The sequence below is a fragment of the Aulostomus chinensis genome, chromosome 21 (genome assembly GCF_037954235.1).
Source record: "Aulostomus chinensis isolate RoL2024-O1b breed Wild chromosome 21, RoL_Achi_v1.0, whole genome shotgun sequence".
Taxonomy (NCBI): domain Eukaryota; kingdom Metazoa; phylum Chordata; class Actinopteri; order Syngnathiformes; family Aulostomidae; genus Aulostomus; species Aulostomus chinensis.
The window spans coordinates 17,158,869-17,182,743 of NC_141340.1; the positions used below are offsets into that span (position 1 = coordinate 17,158,869).

Genomic DNA, 23,875 nt, shown 5'->3' on the forward strand with positions numbered 1-23,875 from the left:
TTTAAAGATCGTCTCTTGAAGGCCAGACCCAGCTCCCACCACCATCAAAGCCTCCTCCACCAACGCCCTGATTCACAGCACCTCTCCCCGGAGTTGTAGCAGCATCTGCATGCAACGTTCTGTATGCAATTACTTTTAATCAGCATCGGCTCAGAGTGTCACAGACATTGTTAACAGTTATTAAAGTTTAGCAAACTGTCTCACAGAGTTAGTATTACCTGTCATCCCTCCAATTTCAAATCGCACTTGTCTCTGTTATGGATGCAAAGACAGTAACAGGTTAAGAAGCCTCCTTTTGGAGTTCAAGTGGAACAGATGTGATACAAGCATTCACTGAAAAGATTGTGTAAACCTTAGAAATAGCAGGTCACCAGTAAACTTGGGAATTCCAGGCAATGGGCGAAAAGATTTACACGATAACAGTCAAAGGCGAATCTTGCCACATAAACAGAAGCCAAGTATAGACATCCTGTGTGTGTGTGTGTGTGTGTGTGTGTGTGTGTGTGTGTGCGCGCGCGCTCGCACACGTGTTTCTGCGTTCCTAGAAGGGGTCGTCATGTCTATGAACGGTTATGATGGTTCTTCGATCGGTGATGTGTGGCAACACACGGACAAACATATGGAGACAGAGACGATACAAAAGACACTCGTGCATGTGCCTCTATGTGCCAATGGCTGCCTTGTTGTGAAATTATAACTGTCTGACAGTAATGTACCACAGCTCATAATTACTTTATAAAGACCTGCATATTTTAAAGGCACATTATTTGATATGCATTCTGTATCTCGCTCTCTTCTCGGCTACGTTTGTTAATTGATTGCACACCCCTGTTTTATTCAACATCTACTTTGATCAAATACACTCTTAGCTCCTATCTCAGGAAATTAAGTTGTCATCCTTTGTCTTTTTCATTAATGTGAGCACCATTTCACTGCTGTTTATTAAATTCCAGGTCCCAGCCATGTCCAGAGGTGATTCTAATAGTGGCTTTATATTTTTAACCCTTCAGCTTGTCAGTACATTATTAATTGAGATGCTGAAAGCCTTTTCCACTGAAATAATTCATGCATTTCAGCAGCCAAGTATTTCAGCACTATCTGCTCCCGTTAGTCAGCATTCTCCTAAACACTGAAAAGGGAAATCGTGTCATTCCTCCGGAATTTGTTATGATAATGAGATGGAATTTTTTTCCAATATCTTTTCCTCCACAGGTGGACCTCGGTTTTTTACGGTTTGTCTCAGCCATTGGTACCCAGGGCGCTGTTTCCCAGGAAACCCGAAAGATTTATTTTGTCAAGTCCTACAAAGTGGACGTCAGCTCTAATGGAGAGGACTGGATCACTCTGAAGGAGGGGTCTAAGCAAAAGGTAACAGGTTCCATTCCTCAGCTTCTGAGAAATAAAGGCTGTATTTAATAGTCTGATGACTAAACAGCTGACTTGTGTTGTAGCTTGCCTTTGAGCTCAACAAAATGACCCAGCCGTATGTTCCACAGTCTTTGTCTCCCAATATGCAATTATACACTTTGCTTGGTATGGTAATATACGCTGGGCAGCACAGTGGTGCAGTGGTCAGCACTGTCCCCTCACAGCAAGAAGGTTCCGGGTTTGAGTCCCGGCTCGGGTACGGGATCTTTCTGTGTGAGTCTCCATGTTCTCCCTGTTCCTGCTGGGTTCTCTCTGGTACTCCAGCTTCCTCCCACAGTCCAAAGACATCAAGAGGGGACGAGGCTGATTGATACTCTAAATTGACTGTAGGTGTGACTGTGAGTGTGAATGGTTGTCTGTCTCTATGTGTTGGTCCTGTGATGGACTGGTGACCTGTCCAGGGTGAACCCACCTCTCACCTGAAGGCTGCTGGGATAGGCTCCAGCCCCGTGACCCTTTACAGGACAAGCATGGATGGATGGGAAGATACGCAATTTCTGCTTTAGCAGTTAGATAGCCACTCATACTATAACAGCAGCAGCCATAGGGAAGATTTTCTAAGAAATATATACCTTTTCCCTAATGTCATACTGGTTAGCTCATTGTTAACAATACAGGGATGACAAAAGACTCAATAAACAAGATTTATATGGGAGAGTGAAAGAAGCAAACTTTAAAATCCGTCATGTTTGACCAGCTGGTGGATCCAAGAGAGAGAGAGAAAAAGAGAGGAAGGCATGCTTGACTGGAGCGTGACAGGCTTTAATTATTGATTACAAATCAGCCTGTCAAACAGACCAAGTTTTGTCTGTCTTGGGACAAACACGTCCTTCACTCTGGGCGTCCAGCGGGTCAGAGAGACGTGTATGTCTTTATGTTGTGTGACATGCAAGTACTAGAAAGTATTTCTGAATGTTTGAGGCCACAAGTGGAACAAAAAGGTTCTCGACAGCAAGAGAGTAACCAAACAAGCGTGTTTGTGCTGCTGTGTACACATTCCCCATGACTTGATTCTTTTACGGTCTCTCAAAAGTATGCAGTCCCCTCCGTAAAGTGTCACTTTAAAATTTCTTTGGAAAACCTAATCTGTCCTGATTCTAAAGTGCTATTTCAAAGAGGGGCACCATTTGGTGCTTACTGAGCTTTTCAACCACTTTTCAGTAAGGAAGTTAAAGAGAGACTGGGTATGACATTCAAGAGTTAACCCTTTGTCGTACGTCTGCGTAGGGGCATGGTTGACGGGTATTGCTCAGAGGATTAGAACAGTTGACCGATGGCTCTGGTTTCAATTTTGGTCGTTCAAACTTAGCTGAGGCTACTGTCCCTCTGTCTTTCTGTCTGGTCATCCTGCTCCTCTCAGCTGGATTTCTCTCTTCTTTGAAGTGACTCCATTTGGTAGGTCAAGGGGTTATATATGGTCACCGGTGTGATTCAATTATCCGGAATGAACTGTGATGGACCGTTGGGAGTTGTTTAGCTGGGGGGGCCATCCTGTGTGTAGCCTATAGTGCTAGTAAACTCTCCAGTGACTCCCAGGGGAATACAAGTGACATCTCTGACCTTTTAACGAGACACCGCAGTAAAATATCAGCCGGATTTGGAGTAACAGGACAGAAAACTGGCATCTTGAGTCAATCCGCTCCTGTCTGTATCTCAGATATTGAGCACATTTCACAGACCATGGCCAGTTTCAGCTCTACTATGTGGCACAACTGGATGTGCAGTAGCAATTTTTAAGAGTGGTATGGAAACTATTTATGAGCAGCGAAGGGTCATTTCTCAAGTGACATTCTTTTATGTAGAGAGGCTGTGTGACATCTTCATCTCCACATTCTGATCTCAGTGTAATTTATACGTTTGTTTGTTTTTTTTAATCTGCCTTGGCTTTTTTCTCTGAATGCAAAGCAGCCAAGGTCTCAGATAAATACCCACCCTGAAAATCAGCAAGTTCTATCAATAATTTACTTTTCTCCTGCCTCTCTTAAAGGTTTTCCAAGGCAATACCAATCCAGCAGACGTTGCCAAGACTATGCTGCCCAAACCCACACTGACACGCTTCATCCGGATCCGTCCTGTTACCTGGGAAACAGGCATTGCACTGCGTTTCGAGGTGTATGGATGTAAGATATCAGGTTAGTTCAGCAGAGATCCAGGCTGAGCGTACATACACACACACATACATACATACAAGATCAACACAGCCCTGCTTTGTTTTGCCCAAATCTGTCACTGCAAACACACATCACGTTACACCAGATATTCATCACGTCATGTTATCATTTGCTATTTCTGAATATGTCCAAGAGTTGGCTCATTTCTGCCAGGTGTGAGAAAACCCTGTTTATCTGTGACAGTCCGTCTCCGAGAGCTGCTTCATAAAAGCGGAGAGGAGGTGCATGACGACATATTAGCTATTTATGTTATTCAGTGTTTAGATGTACTTCATGCAATATAAATGGAGTCAACAGCTGGCAGGCAGAGGGACAGGGGCCTGAGTGAGCTCTATATTGTTCCATCCCTCCTGTTGTTCTGGTCTGAGCCTTCTCTTTAGCCTGTATTTTTTTTTTCTTGCAGAGCTTTGATTTTGGCAAAGCTCCTCTCAACCTTGCTTTTTTTATTTTTGGTCATTGCTATTTTTAAGAGTCTGCTATTTGTGTGTGCTTCTGTGTAATGTTTGCTTCCACACTGGTTGAAGCACATCTTCTACATCTCTGTGGTGTTTTTGAGCTTATGGCTTTGTGTGTACGTCTTGATGGAGAATATTTTACAACAGTTACCATTCAGGATTAAGGCTAACCCTAAAATTAGGGTTAGGTTATCCTGGACTAAATATGCTTGTATGAGCTTACAATATTAGTGATATGTGTGGCTGTTCAAGTAATAATAGAGGACGCTGTGGGTGCACACAGCTGGGGCATGTGTTCTTGGAACACAACCAGACCAGTGCACAGAGCAAAAACACATCATAAGACTGAAATCACCACAGGGCCTCTGAGATGACGTCAACACCCCTGGGTGCCCAGAGGACACTGCCAGCTCCGCTGCATTCTAGCAGCGCTGTTGGAGGAAGAAAAACTGTGTCTGGTTCTTGAGGGCTGCATAAAGTTGATGACTCACTGCATTCTGTCTGAAGTTATGGATCCCTGTTGAACTCGATTAAATAACTCATGTCGAGAGAATCATTGTGAACTTGTTCACACATCCTGAAAATGGCTGCCATGTTATCAGCTGCTTTGTTAAGCAGCCAAAACTAGGATTGTAGAGCTGTATAAAACTATTCAAGTATGACTGACATCCCAAACATCAGAAGAGTTGAACCACAGAGTGCTGCAAGATGTTTTTCCTGAATCATCATGGTTGCGTGCCCCTGCCGATACACATGGCTACCTATTAATAGGAGAATCCATTGCCCTGTTGTTAGTAAATATACCACGGTGTATAAATATATGTGACGCTCCACCCAAACCCCAAATGTGGCCAACAAAACCTTATCTTACCATCTGCCAAGCATGTTTGTTCCTCTGTGGTTGTACCCGGGTGAGGTCCAGTAATAGCTCCTTATTACCTTGGATATGAAGTACAGGAGCACCTCCATCCAATATGGGAAACTTACGTAGTGCCTGAACACAAATCAGTAACACGTGAACTTTGCTTTCATATCATGTTACTTCAAACATGGCCATTGAGCAATGCCTTTAGCTTTGTTCTGCCAGAGGTTTGCACTTTTGATCACTCTGAAACGCATTTTGGCCAGCAACTGATGAAAGAAGGAGGAAAACACTAAAAACATGTCGGGAGGTTTCCACACCTCCATTATTTGTATGTTCCTTCCTCTGATTTGGCTCATACCAGAGTACAGCACCAGAGGGTCATCTCACGAGTCTGCACTGGAGATGATTCAGATAACAAGAAAGAGAGTGAGAGGACTCTGAATGAGGCCTTGTTCTCAGAGTCTTTGCTGACTTTTCCCAGATACAGCTATGCCATTTAGACCTGCAGAGGAACAGTGCAGACTTTGTTTCATTCAGACATAGAAGATGAAAAATGCATGGATTTATTTTGTCTGTGGGAGCCGGATAGTAAATATGTTACTGCTTACCAAAGGTTAGAACACATAAGCAGTATATGTATGTGTATGTATATGTATGAGAAATATGTTTTGAAATAAAAGAGAGATAGATCCTGTGATGTAAATATCTTGTAAAACATGGACAGGGAGTGATAAGACGCAGTCACACAGATGTTAACAGCTGTGGAGCATAAGATAGAAAAGTGTAGCCATGGATAAAACACATTGACAACATGTTGTTTTTTTCTTTTGGTGTGTGTGTGTGTGTGTGTGTGTGTGTGTGTGTGTGTGTGTGTGTGTGTGTGTGTGTGTGTGTGTGTGTGTGTTTGTGGGAAAATATATGAGTCCATAGAGTAAGGAGATAGGATAAGGGAGATGAAAAAAAATACTCCCAGAATGCTGGAGTTGGAAGCACCAGTGGAGAGCAGGATTTTAATTGGCTGCCTTGAGACAAGTACTTCAAGCAGAGGAATTAGTATTCATGAGATCTGCGGACAGAAAGAGAATAGAGGGAGAGATCACAGTAACATTGCAAAGAGGGAATTGTCCTCACGTTGACTTTCAATATCCCTGTTGCTCCAATGAGAACCTCAAACTCACCAATCTAGACTTTTGGCACAGTAAATGAAACTGAACATCGCTCTCTGTAGGTTTCTTTTCATATTTCCATTCCTTTCTCTCTTTTAGAGTATCCCTGCTCAGGCATGCTAGGCATGGTATCAGGCTTGATCACTGATAACCAAATCACAGCGTCATCTCATACTGACCGAAGCTGGGTACCAGAGAACGCCCGTCTGCTGACCAGCCGGACAGGGTGGACCCTGTTGCCTCAACCCCAGCCTTTCACCAAGGAATGGCTGCAGGTGGATCTGGGTGAGGAAAAGCTGGTGAAGGGGCTGATCATTCAGGGAGGGAAGCACCGTGAGAACAAGGTCTTCATGAAAAAGTTCCGCCTCGCTCACAGCAACAATGGGTCTGACTGGAGGATGGTGCAGGACGCCAATGGGAACAAGCCAAAGGTATGGGGTTTGCTTTGCATGTGTATAGCTGATTAAGATGCAATACCCCTGAGCAATGCTTCAAGATTTCTGATACAATGTCGTATTCTGATTCTGACAAATCCTTATTGTATCCTCAGCACTGTATTTAGAAGGTTTCCAAAATATATTGGGCCAACCATGCAGATTATGATAGTCACTTTTCACCATATTGTTGAGCCTGGCAGTCAATGCAAGTCAGTGTCAGCAGTGCTTTGAATAACACAAGGTCAAAAACCTAAGTATTTTAGATTCCCTTCCTTTTTCTCTCTTTCCTTCATGCATTATGCATGACACAAATTTCAACCCTGACCCTGATTAGTGAAACCTCACCTAAGAAAGGATGATTGTGTGTGTGTGTGTGTGTATGTGTGTGTATGTGTGTGTGTGTGTGTGTGCGTGCGTGTGTGTGGGGCGGGAGGGAGAGATATACCAGCCAGTGTTACTGCACACAGAAGGCACATGGTACTTTTCTCACACACACGGTCACATAAAAATATATGAGACATACACAGCTACACACCTGCAAATGGAGCTGTTACAGCCCATATGCAGTTTCAAGCATCTTTTACAAGGCATAAATTAATCTGGATGGGATGATGGTTCATTTATGTAGGGAATGAAAGGGATCCATATCCCCATACCATAGTTAGTGTTGGAGATTGATCGAAGTCGATCTATGCTTCTCCATGTGATCACACCATTAATCCATCAGTCCTATATGTCCTGCTTTGCTTGAATCTTTTGCAAAACATATCCTCCTTTTTCTTTCATTTATTCCCTCATGAATGCAGGATCTCAGGCAGAGTTAAAAGTTCTCTTTGAAAGACAAGTTTGGCCTTCTTCATTACTTGTCAGAGCTACAAGGGAGATGTCAATGGGATGAGAGAGATCAGGTCATCCTCAGTTGTTTCCCAAAGTATTTCCTTTTATCCGGCACCCTTCCCCTACATGTCTTGTTTTCAGAAGGCAGTTGTTCTGCTTTTATAGAGCTATATCAGTCAAATGCCTAACCATAATTTTATCAGCAGTATTGCACTTAATTACACTCAGGCAACCTTTCTCTGTTCTACCGTTTCCCACATTGTCTTCTTTTCCCTTCTAGATTTTTGAAGGAAATAGCAACTATGACACACCTGAGCTGAGGACAGTGGAGCCCTTGCTGACTCGCTTCATCAGAATTTACCCAGATAGAGCCACCCCTGCTGGAATGGGCCTGCGGCTTGAGCTCCTAGGCTGTGAAATTGAAGGTAAAAAAGGGAATACCTGGTGTTTCTTGTATTAATACTTATCCCATTGTCTGGTTTTCATTTCAATTTTTTATTACCCTTTTGGTGGTATTTCATTCAACGCTGATGGCATTTCTACCCCTGGATATGATTTCTTGATGTCAGGTCAAGTCAGTTTTATTTGTTCAGCACCAAATCACAACAAAAGTTCTCTCATGACACTTTACTAGTAGAGCAGGTCCAGTACCTCACTCCTTCAATGAATTTACACCCAACAATTCTCCATGAGCAAGCACATCCTGCAACAGTGACGAAAAACCTTCCTTTAACAGGCAGGAACTTTGAGTTGATCCAGGATCAGTGGGGACGGCCTTCTGCTTTGACCGGCTGGGGGAGAAAGAGAGCAGGAGAGCAGGACAGAGACAAAGACAGATAATGGAGATAGGCAGATATACAGAAGGAAAGAGAGGGACAGAGATCAAGAAGAAGAGACAGTGACAAGACTGAAAGACAGAGGGGGACATGAGCAGGTGATGCTAAGGGTGGCAGCTTGAGCCTCTTCAGGTCTGTAGCCTCCTCCAGAAGCGCCTGGGATGGATCATTATGGTGATGACCATATTTCAAAAGTGGTGGCAAAGTTACCACAGTTACTTGTCAAGAACACGAGGCAAAGCACAGGTGGACACAAATGCACATATACAGATCGGGTTGAGGCAAAAGGGCAGGTTGATTCCGGTCAGGGTTCCATACACAGGTCCAGAGGTGCAAGCAAAGGTATCTGAGGGTTCAGCGGCAAAAAGGCAAGGTCGGAAAAACAAGCAAGGTTGAACACAAGCTGACTGACTATGATAAATGCTATGAGGTAATGATGGGATGAGGACTGTGAAGTGGGACTGGGGAAGGGACCGATAAACCTGGGGGCAAGCTTGCGTGATTCCACACTGAGTGTCAAGTTTTTGGTCAAGAGCCAAACATTCTGACCCAGGACACAATTAGGAGCTGACAACCTCTTTTTATTCACAGCAGCCTTGTAGGCGGTGGATTGCTGCAGGAGGTGGTGGCAAGCTTTGGACATTGACAAAGCAGATGGGACAGTGCAATCTGGGTCTGTGGAGGGAAAAAGAGAGAGTGGGTGATGCAGAGGGTAATGAATTATGTGCTAGCCCTATCCAAGCCAGTTGAGAAGACCAGGTGTCCGTTGTTGTGATACTGTGATGTGGAAACCTTTTTCAAGTTCTTGGTTGAGTCGCACTGTTTGTCCGTTTGACTATGGATGTAAACCAGATGAAAGGCTGACGGTGGCCAGAGGGACAGAACTCCTTTTAGAACCTGGATACAAATTATGGGCCCCTGTCGAAGACCACATCCTCTAAGAATCCACGGATCCTAAAAGCCCGAGATATTAGTGCTTTGGCTGTCTTCTTGGCCGAGGGAAGCTTGGTAAGCGAGATGAAGTGAGCCATCTTGGACAGTGTCTATAACATTTAAAACAAGTGTTTCCCTTGGAGGGAAGAAGTCCATTGACAAGTCTATGGAGATGTACGACCACAGGCACTTGGGTACAGGGAGTGGCATGAACTCCCCTGTGGTCTCTGATGGGACGCTTTAAAAGTAGTGCAAACAGAGCAAGCGTTGACATAGTCAATGATGTCATCTTTCATCTTGGGCCAACAAAACACTGTTGTACTACATGTAGGGTCCTAAGGATTTCTTGGTGGCAAATAATCTGGTTGGTGTGGCTCCAATTGTCCGGGACAAAGATGTGTGAAAGGGAGTCAGGTTTTGTGTTTTTGGAGCCAGGCCGGAATGAGAGAACAAAGTTGAATCTGCGAGAAAAAAAAAGGACCATCTGGCCTTTCTGGAGCTAATGAACTGCTGATGAGTGTCTGGGAGTGTGAGCACAGGTGCTGAGGTGAAACTCTTCCTGAGGTAGTGGGAGGCATTTTCACAATCTGTGGACCATATAAAGGTTCAAGGAGGAGAGATAAGATTATGCAATGGCACAGCTATGGTAATGGTAATGGTAATGAATTTTTGGTAAAAGTTAGCAAAACCAAGAAACCTCTGAACCTCTTTACATGAATGGGACATGGCCCTCTCTGCAACTGCAGAAACCTAAGGTATTGAAAAAGGTAGTTCATGCCCAGCTCCACAACCACATCAAGTCCAACAGTCTGCATGAGAAGTCCCAGTCTGGTTTTCGCTGTGGCCACAGTACTGAAACGGCCCTGGTCAGGGTCACCAGTGACCTACTGATGATGGATGATGCTGGCTCTCCATCACTGCTCATCCTTCTTGACCTCACTGCATCATTTGACAGTGTGGACCACAGCATCCTTCTACACTGCCTACAGGCCACCATGGACTCTCTGACTCTACTCAGGCCTGGTTCACATCATATCTCACAGGCAGAGTGGTGTGTGTGTCCCTGGGAGGTGCTAAATCAGACATGCTCTCTGTCACCTGTGGTGTCCCTCAAGGATCAGTCCTTGGCCCCTCCCTCTTCACTCTGTATATGTTCCTCCTTGGTCATGTCATCAGCCAGCATGAAATACCTTTCCATTGCTATGCTGATGACACCGAACTCAACATCAGAACCAAACCAAGCCCTATTCACACTTTCCACCTGCCTGGACGAGATAAAGGCATGGACGACAGCTAACTTCCTGCAACTCAACAGCTCAAAAATGGAAGTCATCCTCATTGGCACCCCACAATGGACCTGGTCATCCACTATCACCAGCGTCACCTTCTCTGGCCATGACAGCCACCTTTCATCTAAAGCCACTAACCTCGGTGTCAGAATGGACCCTCACCTGAGCAATGAGGTCCACATCAAGCACCTGTGCAAGACTTCCTTCTCCCACCTCCAAGAAACTCTGAGGGTGGGATAACTGTGGGCAAGGCGCTGCAGCTGAAACAGGTGGCAATGGCGGCATTGACAGGAGAAGAATCTGGCGCAGCCGTAGTGGTGGCAGCACTGTCCAGCTTCTCCCGAAGCATACTAACCTGTGAGCCCACTTATAGCTTCATAGAGTCCTGCCGTGATGGGAGGTTTCTCAGACTCAAGCACAGGGCAGCGAGCTGTTGCTCCTGCTGAGTTAGCTTCTGACCCTGTGCGCGGAGGGCATTACAAACTGGATCTGTCAGCTGCGTCCATTCTTGCCAGTTTGTTCATTCAAGAACACAACACACAAAACAGGTGGACACAAATGCACATACACAGATCAGGCTGAGACAAAAGGGCAGCCCAGTCAGGTAAACAGGTAGTCAGTCCAGGGGTGCTGGCAAAAGTATCCACAGGTTGAGAGGCAAAAAGGCAAGGTTGGAAAACAAGAATGGTTGAACACGAGCAGACTGGAACTATGAATAATGCTATGAGGGAATGCTGGGACAAGGACTGTGAAGTACAACGAACTGGGGACAAGGACTACAGGAGGTAATCAGGGAACATGGGAAGCAGGTGGGGAGAACAATCAGGAAGCAGGTGTGAGAAGAGAGGGGAAGGGTGAGCCGGAAGTGACAATGGAGACAAAGGACTGATTGCAATGGTTAGTGATTACAAAATAAATCAGGAAGGACAAGACACAAAATGTGAAATGTAAAGAAATAAATCATAACTTGACAGACATGACATTACTATTTCCAATTGTGATAAGGTTATTAATCTAGATAATTGTCTGGTGACATTAATTCCCTGAGTCTGCCCTCAGTAATGTATATTTTCGAGTCACAACAATCATGTTTGCTAAACACCATGATGAACATAACGGTCTCAGTTATGGTCTGTGTATCAGTTTTCATACACGTATCCCCATTTGCCTTGTCACACAAAGACACACATGGCTGCAAACAGCTCATAGTTTCTGCCTGCAAAGTTTGAGTATGAACTTGCAGTTGTCCATACCTTTACTCTACTCTTTATCATAGCTAGCCACTCTTACAGGGGATCAAATGGAAACCCACTTGGCTCAGTGAGATTATTGTAGCATCTTATCCATCACATTCTTCCAAAGACCTGTAGTCTTTGTTCTCACAAGGGTCACGTGCACTTTCCTATCCGAAAGGTTACCCTTTTTTCTGGCTCTTTATATGTCAAAGCTGATGTAGCAGAGAAACAGTTAATCAAATCTTCAGCAGAATGTGTAGCAGGCTAGCCCTAATAGGATTTACATATTGGATTTTAGGGAGGCCAATTCCATCGTAAGCTTCATTGACTCCCACCGGGAGCCTTAGTCAGATTGTAATGCTTGTTTTCAGTGTTAATGACAAACACACACATAGTGATGTAGGCATGTACACACAGAGCAAACGCAATCACCCTGCCAAACATGGTTACAGGCATGTATGCACAATGGCGAGCACACGCATAGGCGCTTGTTGTGTGCGCGTGTGTGTGTGCATGCGCGCGCGTGTGTGTGTGTGAACGCATATCATAGTGGGAGAGCTAAATCCTCATTTTCTTTGAGAGGCTCCCCTGACGCAGTGCTGACCCTATCCCTGACCTTTCCCACCCTGAATCTGACAGGAGCTGATTTGCCTCATATTTCATCTAACAGAGGAAAAGAGCGACATCATTGCCTCTCACATATGCACACACACTCCCCATCGCACACACTTGCACAAATCCTATACAAATACAACTTTCAGGCAGTTTGCTCCTATCCATCTATTCATGCCTCTGTCCATACCTCCCATATTCTCTGTTTTTTTTTCGTCGCTGTGTAGTGGGAAAGCCCATTCGTTACTCAGCCAGTGTAAACAAACACAAATGCACACACACCATAAAACAGCTGTGCAACAGTCAACCATGGAGTGGTTTTTGGGCCTTACCCGCATCCAAGTGTGCCAGGACCATAATGATAGGCTGATAGGGCAACCAGGGGGCCCTGCCTTTAGCCATCCTCTGTGATGTTCCTGGTTTTCCTTAGATTCCAGTCTATTTGTATCACAATCCTCATTACAAACAAACGAAAAAAACTCTTGAGGGTGTATTTTATTTATTTATTTGTTTATTTTTGAAAAAGTTTATACTGTGTTAAAATCCAGCCCCTTTATCTTCCTGAGATGCAATTTGGTAAGCGATTGCCATAAGATTTGAAAATAAAAAATTAACATGTTAGGGTTTTTTTTTCTTTTTTTTGAGTAGCTAAAGTTCAAGAGCCATTGAGCCGCAGCTCAACCCACCCACCCACCCCCTGCACCAGTGCTTTTTCATGGTAAACCTGAAATGATGTCTGATGTATTCTCCTCTTCACTGCAGCTCCAACAATCCCACCTACTACAGTCGTCCCAACCACAACCCCATTGGATGAGTGTGACGACGACCAGGCGAGTTGCCACAGTGGCACAGGTGATGACTACAATGCAACAGGTGCTAACATCACCCTCATGAGACTACAACAAAATGCCCCTTCCTAAAAACCCCTCTCTTCCTTTATGAGTCGTGCTTGATCCTCTCTCCTAAATTCAGTGCCAGCATCACTTTCACAGATTCACTGCACCCTCTGTCACACAATTTAATCCATCCAACGTGCACACTTGCACATGCAAATACTCAGATGCTTGCTGGCATGCTACAGCCCTAATTAGCTGCACCTGTAGCACCCACCTCCCTTCTGAGTCTTTCCCCTTTGGCTTTCAGTTGTCCAAGCTCAGTTTCAAGTTTACTGAACATGCGCATCCACACACATGCGTCTGCTTTTAAATTTAGAATCAGCTCTGCCTGCCTATATCTATATTTTTTTATCCATCATTTGCCTTGCTTTTACTCCCCCAACTCTTTTTCCCGTTCCTCCCCTTCGCCTCATTTCCCACTAACCCAGTAACTGGCTGAGCTTTCACTCACCATTAGCTAGAGTTGGCCAGCATGGTTACATTTAGTGCATGGGTGGAGTGTTTGGCCATTAAGTTATGATAGGGTTGGCTTGCTATTCTAATGTGTTGTGCTGTGGCAGGTGGTACCACAGTCCCAGAGACCACCACTGCTGAAGTGGACACCATGCAAGGTGAGAAGAAAATCTACAAAATTGTCTTTCCTACCATCAAATTCCACATTGTACTTTGCACTGAACATATATTTTTGAACACTTTTATACACCAGAATGCCAAAAATCTAGAGTCAATATTTACCTGCACAAGGTTTGTTTGGAATTAATTTCCAAAGATTTATTGAGCAGTGTACCTTTGCAAATGGTTGCCAGATCTTCGTGGCTTCTTCCCTCTGATGTGTGTCTGTAATTAAAGCTGATGATAACTTGACAGCGTGAGTGAGGTTGTGTGTTTCAGGGCTAGCAGATGATTAGCACTGGTGCTCTGCTGCTGCCTTCTCAGCATAATCAGCGATCACAAGGCTGGATCAAAAACACACACGTAAAGAGCATAATACAACACAAGGAAGCACAATGCAAATGACCACAGGAAATTGGGTGTTTTTTTGGGCCACGTGCATTAGTCCACGCGCACACATACAGCTCTCTCTTATATCAGGATGATGAGGCAGTAGGCAGCTGAGATACTGTGCCCCAGTCTGACCTTGGCTAATGGGCCATTCTGTTGGCTCCAACAAGCCCTTTTCACTCTATCAGCTGAGTGTTCGGACATTTCTGACAAAAAACAAACCAAAAAAAACATACGAGAGGTTCAGGAGCATGCGTGAATATCTTTGCATGAAAAAAACATGTATTTTTGTGTAAACACTTCAGGTTTCAAGACTCTGAAACCATAAATACTAATCTTCTTGTGTGTACTGCGTTTGGGATGTATGCATGCCTTTCAGCCTCAATCTCCTAGGATTACAGAAAAAAAACATTTTAATCGAGAATGGGAGTTCTCAATGAAGAAAAAAGTGGCTGAAATGTGATGCCACATGGGAATTCTATCCTTTGTGTTTGGTTGTAAATAGATGCATTGCCTGCAGAAGGTGTTCGTACCACTTAAATTTTGTCATTATTAAAGGGAATATTGGCTCACGCTGTATATTTTGTCATTTAAGGGGCCGTCTCTTTGTATCTCTAAAGGCGTCTCACACCAGAATTTCTTTATTTCATTTTGAAAACCACTAAAGCTCATGCTCCTACACATTCCCTGGCCTTTATAGATCCTTTTTCCATGTGGCCTGTGTTTATTTGGGATTGAATTGTTAGGATGAGGCCCCAGTGCTGTTACCATAGCTGTCTTAAAACCTCAAGTCCCTACTCTCATTAAAATACTGAGCCCTCTGTGGGATGCTATGAATGTTGCTTTTTCAACTGAACACCGTGTCTAGACCCAATCGTCCCCTACTGCTGCCCCCGTCTTTGTGCTCTGCATGTTCATTGGGGTCCTCTATGCTTCTATATACCCTATAAGGTTTATTACAAGGGATCAGAATACTGTAGGCCTCTACTGTCACTCTGTTTTTCACATTAAGGCCAACATTTGCCCCTGTCTCTTTTTACTCCTGAAATATCATTTATGTGTCCCACAGTGCTTTGCTGCCCTCTAGTGCTTGTACCTGATAAGAATGAGCTGACAAAGCCATAATTGCATGGCCTATAGTCACTGAATAGGTGAAGTTCAGAGGAATTGGCGATTTTCCTCTTGTAATAAAGTATGGTAAGGAATGAGGAACTGCGATCTCCTCTCACACGTCATCATGACCTTTGATGATTTTTGCAGATTTTCTGTGGTTTGCGTGTGACTTTGGCTGGGCCAGTGACCCATCCTTCTGCAGTTGGATGTCAGAGGACACTGGCTCTAGGTGGCAGATCCAGTCTAGTGGTACCCCCACCCTCAACACTGGACCCAACATGGACCACACAGGTGAGGGCCCTATAGGGTACTCCACATCAGGGCCATACAAAAAAATGGGACACCCTGATGTAGTACATTCATTAAGTCTAATTTTAGTTCAATCTCAAGAGTTTTTCTCAGTCAATAATAAAAGTTATTTAACCCAACAGGTGGCTCAGGTAACTTCATCTACACCCTAGCAACTGTTCCCCAGGAGACAGAGGTGGCTCGGCTAGTCAGCCCTGTTGTCAGCTCCCCAGACTTGGACCTTTGTGTGTCCTTTTGGTACCACATGTTTGGGTCACACATTGGCACACTGCATATCAAACAGCGTAAACAGACAGTTGACGGACCTGCCGACATTCTGCTGTGGACTGTCAGTGGTCACCAAGGTAACCGCTGGAGGGAAGGTCGTGTTCTTGTGCCACGCACAAACAAACCCTATCAGGTAAACCATAAATATTTTTAATTTTAGATGGGAAAAATGGTTTGTCTTTAGCTCTGTACTGGTGCCAGGATACCTGCACTGTTCATATTAAGGAAAATTCAGGCCTTGTCCACCTCAAAACTAGCCATTACAACTACTTTGCCACTGAAATACTCAGATTTTTATTTTCTGTGTCTGAAAGTTTAAGCATAGACAAAGCCTATCCCCACTGCCTTCAGGCGAGAGGTCAGGTCACCAGTCCATCACAGGACCAACACATAGAGACAGACAACCATTCACACTCACAGTCACACCTACAGTCAATTTAGAGTATCAATCAGCCTCGTCCCCTCTTGATGTCTTTGGACTGTGGGAGGAAGCTGGAGTACCAGAGAGAACCCACACAGGAACAGGGAGAACATGCAGACTCTGACTCTGAGCCGGGACTCGAACCTGGAACCTTCTTGCTGTGAGGTGACAGTGCTAACCACTGCACCACCGTGCCGCCCTTGTAGGAATCAATTCAGTGATAATACCATAAACTGATAATAAAGATCTGAGCCTGTCAGTGACAAAAAAGTACTTTCAGAGGCCAAACTGCCTGTTTCCCAAAAGGTAGTTGCAGAGATTTGCTGTTGTGGACATCATCACGTCACATGGCATTTGAATGATTCAAACATTTTTGGCCCCCATCCATTGTATTTATGAAAAAATTAGGAAAATTGGCCCCGTGTTGAAAAATAATGAAATGTGAAAAGTAAACCTGAGAGGTTTTTTTTTTTTCAAGGTGGTGATCGAAGGTCTGGTGGAAAGGAAGAGCTGGGGAGATATTGCTGTTGATGACATTAAGATTCTTAATGGCCTTAGCATGATGGACTGTAAAGGTAAGGCTTGAAACGTTCATATTTACGATGTCTTCCTTCAATGCGGCGTCTAAAATGTGACCATACCGAGCTGATAGCTTTTCTCTGGACATAATGTTTTTATCCTGTTTTTATAAAGCATCTTGAAGGACTTGAATTGTTCCGGACAAGAATTATTTGAGGGTTTCTGTGTGACTTTTCCTTCGACGATGTCAAAAAAGCGAACACCAATGCATTTGAAGAAAAGGTTTTTCTGTCTGGATCCTTTCAATGATGTTGCGTTACGAATTACAATCAGCATGGCAGCAGGAAAAACAAACGCTTTTATAAGGTTGACTTAGATGTGGACAATTACCCATGAGCATTACGCTGTAGCTGTTTTCTAGATGCTAATCATAGCGTTCTCGTTTAACTTTGGAACAGGCCAAAGGAATCCGGTCCGTTTCAGTCATTTTGATCACAATACATGGGAAAATATGACCTGTATATGTCAAAAAATGGATTTTCCCCTTAAAGAAGAATTTCTGTTTGAACAGATCCAGATGAACCCACTGAGCCGATGCTACCAGAGGATCACTTCAATGAAATCAGTAAGTCATTATGCACAGAGCATTTGAGAAACACCTAACTACAATGGGAGCCATTTAGTTCATGTACTCAGACATTTCATTACTGCCTCGTACTTCTTGTCTTTGTCCTCTAGTTGAGGAGATAACAGAGTACCCAGATTTTGTGGAGACCAACCAGATCAGCGGAGCAGGCAACATGTTGAAGACACTCGACCCAATCCTCATCACGATTATCGCCATGTCTGCCCTGGGAGTGTTCCTGGGGGCCATTTGTGGCGTTGTGCTTTACTGCGCCTGCTCACATGGAGGCATGTCTGACAGGAACTTATCAGCCCTGGAGAACTATAATTTTGAACTTGTGGACGGTGTCAAGTTAAAGAAGGACAAACTCAATGTACAGAGCTCATACTCAGAGGCGTGAGATTAAAGGTCGTGCATTTGTATGACATTATGACATGCAGAGTATGTACAAGACTGGCCCGAGCCATATCCTCTCATATACTCATGAGCAGATGGACTCAAAAGACTGCTATCACCCTCAACTCACTGAATGAGGGACAGGTTCAGGAACCAATGGGAGGCTTGGACTTATCATGCTTTTCTCAGGAGCTGCAGTAAAAAGAACCTACCAGTAGGGGACACTGTGTACAAAATAAATACATAAAATATGTACAGATAATGTAGATGATATTTTAATTTTCTATTTTGATTTTAATTCATTTTTACAATCGGATGCTGGTGTTGCGACCAATTTATTAATGATGTTTAAAGTATTTATCATTTTCTGGAAAATAACTAGTTTTTATTATATGTTCATGAAGCGTTCATTCTCAAGTTTTGAAAGAGATGTATCAAAATCCTAAATGAACCATATCTGGCAAAACTATAGGTTTGCTCAACGCTATGGCATACAGGGTATGCTCGTAACCCATGAACCTGAAAGATGTACCCTATCCCCTTTCACCCTATCACTCTCAAGTGAACCGTCCCAATCGCGGTAATTTATGGTTCTTACAGTGCCTTTAGTACACCTCAGTTGGTCTCCTCTGTTGATCCGGGTGTTGTTTCTTTGTTTTGTTTTGTTTTTGTTTTGTTTTACTGTATTGGCTTAAGTTATGATGGCAGGATACACAGATACATTATCTTAGAAATACCTGCAAACCAGAGTCAGATCAGAGCTTGGTTTTTATTTTTGTCGTTTCTGTCCTAAAAACCACACACTGTAAATAAGTTTTAATATATTTTATTGCCCTTTTTTTAATAGTAAAAATGTTTTTCTTTACAAAAAAAAGAAAAAAAAGGAAAGTATCCCTTTTCATGTGTGTGTATAAGTACAATCTTGTGACTGTTTTGTGGATGGTGCAGTGGTTGTTTTTTTTTCATTTTCGATTATGTTGAACGGACAAGCAAGATTTCTCTGAAGCTGTGCTTTCAATGAAAGGGATTTCAATGTGCATTCAAGCCATCTGTCACTGACACCAATTCCATGACGGATGAGTGAAAAAAGTCCCAAAACGGAGAAAAAAAAATATAGAATATGGCAAACTCACGGCATTTTTTTTTCTCAGCCAATCTATGATTTCTGCGGAACGTCTCTGATTTAAATTTGACTCCGAATATTTTCCCGTAGCTCACGCTCAATTTTAAGATGGAGAAGGTATTAGAAGAATAAAAACTTCAGCCGACATACCAAAAAAAACCATCCAACAATCATCTTTGTTTCATCCCCTTCTAACATATTGTTCGTTGAAGAAATGCTACAGAATATAGACAATGTCGCTTGAATGCACTTTGGTACACATTCCCTTATTAAAAGAGGGGTCAACACACTAACTGACAAATGGTGCTATCATTACTTTAGCCAGACGTGTCTCATGATGAACCCAGTTTGTATTCTGTATTGTAGCGTATGGCCTGTCAGGCTGCAAAATATTTTACATGTTTCACATGTAGCAGCCATAACATTGTGATGTCAGAACTGATGTCATTCAGAGGGAACACTGGTACAGAGCAGGATTGAGAGGGGTCACCTGATTCAGATCTCCTATTCTACATCCTCCCTCTGTGGCTTTACCAAAGGATGTTTGCTCCTTTCACGCTTGCTGGGCGTTGTCACCAACTACCCGCACCTCACAAATGATGATCTCTCACTAAAGAACGGACTTCTTGCCTTGTCCTGTCAGAGGCCCCAGAGAGAAAATGAATACAGGGAATGATAAACACATTTGAAGTGAACAGTCTGTTTTTTTTCTATTGGTTTGTTTTTTTTCTGTTTTGTTTTGTTTCGTTTTTTTTTTAGTTTTTTTTTTTTTAGTTTAAAAGAATCACTAATGTCACCTTGACGTGAACTCTTCTTTGAGACTCTGGATTGCAGATGTGTGGATGGAGGAATTCCACCACATGCCTCTGCCGGAGGAAGTGAACTCCGTGTGAGATTTACAGAATCAGGACGCAAGGTCCCATGGGACTGGCAAGTCAGTTGTTTTCACATCAAACAATCAAAAACTTGATCCTGAGAAGAGAGAGAGAGAGAGAAAAAAAAAAACCTTTTTTATCCGTGTGATTTGTGTGTCATACCATGGTGAAAACATTCTTGGCTTGTTCATTTCCGATTCATCTTTCCACTTTCCTTGACCTCTGCATCAGAATGTCTGCGCTTTCAGCTATAGAGGACTGTAGCTTCAGCAATGTCTGCTAAACTAGAGGGAAAGGATACTGTAGCGTGGACTCAAACAATGTTGCACTGATAAATATATTTAAGAAGTTTATGTGTTTATAGCACTAATTTGCAAAAAAACAAACAACAAAAAAAACCTGAAGAAAGTCAAAACACAAACAACGTTAATTTTTGTCATGTTTTATACAGTTTCAGATTATGCGATAAAATTCTGAAATGTAAACTTATCGAGATGTTTTCATTATTGAAAAATGCATAATAGATTTTCCAAAACGAAGGTCCCTCCCCCGTTCATTTACATGGCATATTAATGCTCCGTTTTGTACTGTCATCTAAATTTTGTGCAGACTTTTTTTTACAAAACCAAGAAAATAAGATTTTTATTTTCAATACTGCTTCTGTAATTTGCTGTTGTAGGGAAAAAATAAACTGCAAGGCCTTAAAAAAGTGATAATATTGGTATTGTGATCTAGAATACTAAAAAAATCTCTGAACTTTTTTCTGCATCACTGCATTGCTGTAAATACTTTACATAGCAGCCTAATGAGGAGTTTGTTGAACTCCCATCTGGTACTCCATCCAAGAAATGGATGATAAAACAGTTCTCTCACACCCACTTTCCAAAAGGACAAATAAAAAGCCTATTTATATTAAGGCCATTCTTTAAATGGATAAACAATTAATACAAACTATGAAAACATTTTAAAATCATAAGATCATCCAACCATTTTCTACTACTTATCCATTTAAGGGTCGTGGGGGGTGGAGCCTGTCCCAGCAGCCTTCAGGTGAGAGGCGGGGTTCACCCTGGACAGGTCACCAGTCCATCACAGGACCAACACATAGAGACAGACAACCATTCACACTCACAGTCACACCTACGGTCAATTTAGAGTATCAATCAGCCTCGTCCCCTCTTGATGTCTTTGGACTGTGGGAGGAAGCTGGAGTACCAGAGAGAACCCTCACAGGAACAGGGAGAACATGGAGACTCAAATAGAAAGATCCTGTGCTGGAGCCGGGACTTGAACCTGGAACCTTCTTGCTGTGAGGCGACAGTGCTGACCACTGCACCACCGTGCTGCCCATAAGAGCATAAGAAATTTCAAATCATCACTGGGTGGGTACTGAGCAGTAATGAGAACCTGATCTGGGCTGATATCAGGCACTAGGTTTTCATGTTGGTCAATCATTACGTGAATGTAGGCCACATCCTTAAGTTGTTGTCGCTTGATTGTGTCCTCACTTTAACTCTATAGCAGATCCTACGGAGACTTTACACATTTTCATTTCTAACTTGGGGGATCTCCCATGATGCACTGGGCTTCTCTCTCACCTCTCTCTCCTCTCTGTCCTCCTATGTGTCATACATAAATCATACTCATACGTATTACTATCTCGTCTTCTTCTCCAGAGCCTTCAGGCTCCCTGCATCCCATATCCCAGGTGCTGCTGGAGGAGGCTGCAGACCTGAAGAGGCTCAAGCTGCCACCCGTAGCTCCACCTGCTCACGTCCCCGTCTGTCCATCACTCTCTTCTTTCTCTCTCTCTCTTTATCTCTGTCCCTCTCTTTCCTTCTGTATATCTGTCTTCCTCCATTATCTGTCTTTGTCTCTGCCCCGCTCTCCTGCTCTCTTTCCCAAAGCAGAAGGCCGCCCACTGATCCTGGATCTGCTCCACGTTCCTGCCTGTTAAAAGGAAGGTTTTTGTCACGGCAGTAGCAGGATGTGCTTGCTCGCGGAGAACTGTTGGTGTAAATTCATTGACGGAGTGAGGTACTGGACCTACTCTTCCAGTAAAGTGTCATGAAATAACTTTTGTTGTGATTTGGCGCTAAACAAATAAAACTGACTTGACTTGACTTGACTTGAATCTAAGTCAACCTTACGTTGTATGCTTACCATTACAGATTTACTGTGGAGGCCATAAGAGATATTTACTCACATGCCTTGATGGATTTTCTTTACATTTTAGTCAGTTGTTCTTTAACATGAGGACTCTTCATTATAGATTCTTCAGATATAAGTTGTCTCCACCTGTAACTGCTGCTGCCTATCACCATTAATTTTTGTGTAGTAACATAAGAACCATTTAACCATAGCTCATGAAAGTCGTTATACTGATGTGCTCCTAACATTTCATCAACTATCTGGACAGACAGGAAGCCCTCTTTTAATAAAAACAAAATTTATACATGAACGTGAAAGGTGGTGGTCCAGGCTGTGGCAATGGAAGAGCCCTTCTTGGTTCAACTTTCCTGGACCAAGACAACAGGGGGCGTACACGAGAGACACTGTTCAGGTACTTGTTAGTTGCTGAAGGACTCATCAGATGTCAGTCCTTGTCATAAAGGGCTACTCGACGCCTGAGGTTTCTTCCTGTTAAAAGGGAGTTTTTCCTGCCAGCCTCGCCGAGTGCTCACTCATGTGGGAATGCTGGGTCTCTTCCATTTGAACTGAGGAGTGACGTTCTACACCTGCTCTTTGTGTAAAGTGCCTTTAGGTGGTTTTTGGTGTGATTTGACACTGTATAAATAAAGACAGAGAATTTTTGTTTTGTTTTAAATAACTCATGAAATATAATTGAAAGCAAGAATAATTATATTGGAATACTGCTTTCATCAGTTTTTATCTTTTAAACAACTAGTGACTCAACATAATGAAACCAGGAAAGACTTTTGTGATGATGGTGTCCATCCACTAAACTGGAAGAGAAGGTCTAGCACCACACTCCTTCAATGAATTTATACCAACAATTTTCCATGAGGGGCTGGTCGCAGGGGGGTGGAGCCTATCCCAGCAGCCTTCAGGTGAGAGGCGGGGTTCACCCTGGACAGGTCACCAGTCCATCTCAGGACCTAAACATAGAGACAGACAACCATTCACACTCACAGTCACACCTACGGTCAATTTAGAGTATCAATCAGCCTCGTCCCCTCTTGATGTCTTTGGACTGTGGGAGGAAGCTGGAGTACCAGAGAGAACCCACACAGGAACAGGGAGAACATGGAGACTCCACACAGAAAGATCCTGTGCTGGAGCCGGGACTGGAACCTGGAACCTTCTTGCTGTGAGGCGACACTGCTGACCACTGCACCACCGTGCCGCCTCTTTTGGAAATGTATGCAAAAAAAAAAGAGAGAGCTGTACTTCTACCCTGATAGTAGGGGCCCCAGAGCTGTGGTCACAGTTATCATAAAAAAAGTTCTTGGGGTTTTCTCTCGCTCCCATCTTCTATAACCCATGTAATTGTCCATGTGGGGCTCTAATTATATGTTTTTTTTGTCAGTCTGAGCTGACAAATGCACTTTTAGCAATATTTTGAGCCCACTAGAGAACTGTGGGAAGCATGGTTTTATTTTTGGTCTTCTACCGACAGTGTCCCATTGATCAGTGAAATTCAGCAGACCCCTCCGCCCCAGCACCTGGCTCCAGTCCACCAGTAGAGCTTATTATTTTGGATTCAAATACAATTTTAATCTGGAGCAGTTCCTTTTTCTACCGGACAGACAGAGCACCTCAACAAACTTGGTAGGGTTTTACTCGCAGCTCACCAGCAGTACGCAGTCCAATCAGCACCATGTGACTGATTTTAAACCACGCAACCCCTATACTGATTCATTTCCTCCAATTGCGGTGTCAGGTCGCTGCACTGTTAATATCCTTCTTTATTGTTCTCTCTTTTTTTTCTCTCTCTCTCTCTCGTAAGAAGCAAAAGATATGATTTTCAGAAGGTTTGGATTGTAGATGCTCCTAAACGAGACCAAAACCTCATCAGTCTTTCCAACTAGCATTATATATCTA

At 43.4% G+C, this 23,875-nt stretch overlaps 1 protein-coding gene across 3 annotated transcripts in view; it reads left to right on the forward strand.

The window, feature by feature from the left end:
• nrp1a (neuropilin 1a) overlaps positions 1 to 20,000 on the forward strand; it is a 66,338-nt gene extending 46,338 nt beyond the window's left edge. For 2 of the 3 annotated variants that reach the window (XM_086190840.1, XM_086190841.1), the window contains 11 exons: positions 1,213 to 1,368; positions 3,416 to 3,560; positions 6,185 to 6,516; positions 7,640 to 7,784; positions 13,027 to 13,137; positions 13,721 to 13,771; positions 15,423 to 15,566; positions 15,707 to 15,984; positions 16,751 to 16,847; positions 17,363 to 17,416; positions 17,530 to 20,000. In XM_086190840.1, coding sequence (XP_086046966.1) covers positions 1,213 to 1,368; positions 3,416 to 3,560; positions 6,185 to 6,516; positions 7,640 to 7,784; positions 13,027 to 13,137; positions 13,721 to 13,771; positions 15,423 to 15,566; positions 15,707 to 15,984; positions 16,751 to 16,847; positions 17,363 to 17,416; positions 17,530 to 17,816 — 1,800 coding nt within the window. In that variant the 3' untranslated portion in view covers positions 17,817 to 20,000. The remainder of the gene's footprint in view (positions 1 to 1,212; positions 1,369 to 3,415; positions 3,561 to 6,184; positions 6,517 to 7,639; positions 7,785 to 13,026; positions 13,138 to 13,720; positions 13,772 to 15,422; positions 15,567 to 15,706; positions 15,985 to 16,750; positions 16,848 to 17,362; positions 17,417 to 17,529) is intronic. The other variant, XM_086190842.1, reaches the window with a different exon arrangement.
• The last annotated feature ends 3,875 nt before the right edge of the window (positions 20,001 to 23,875 follow it).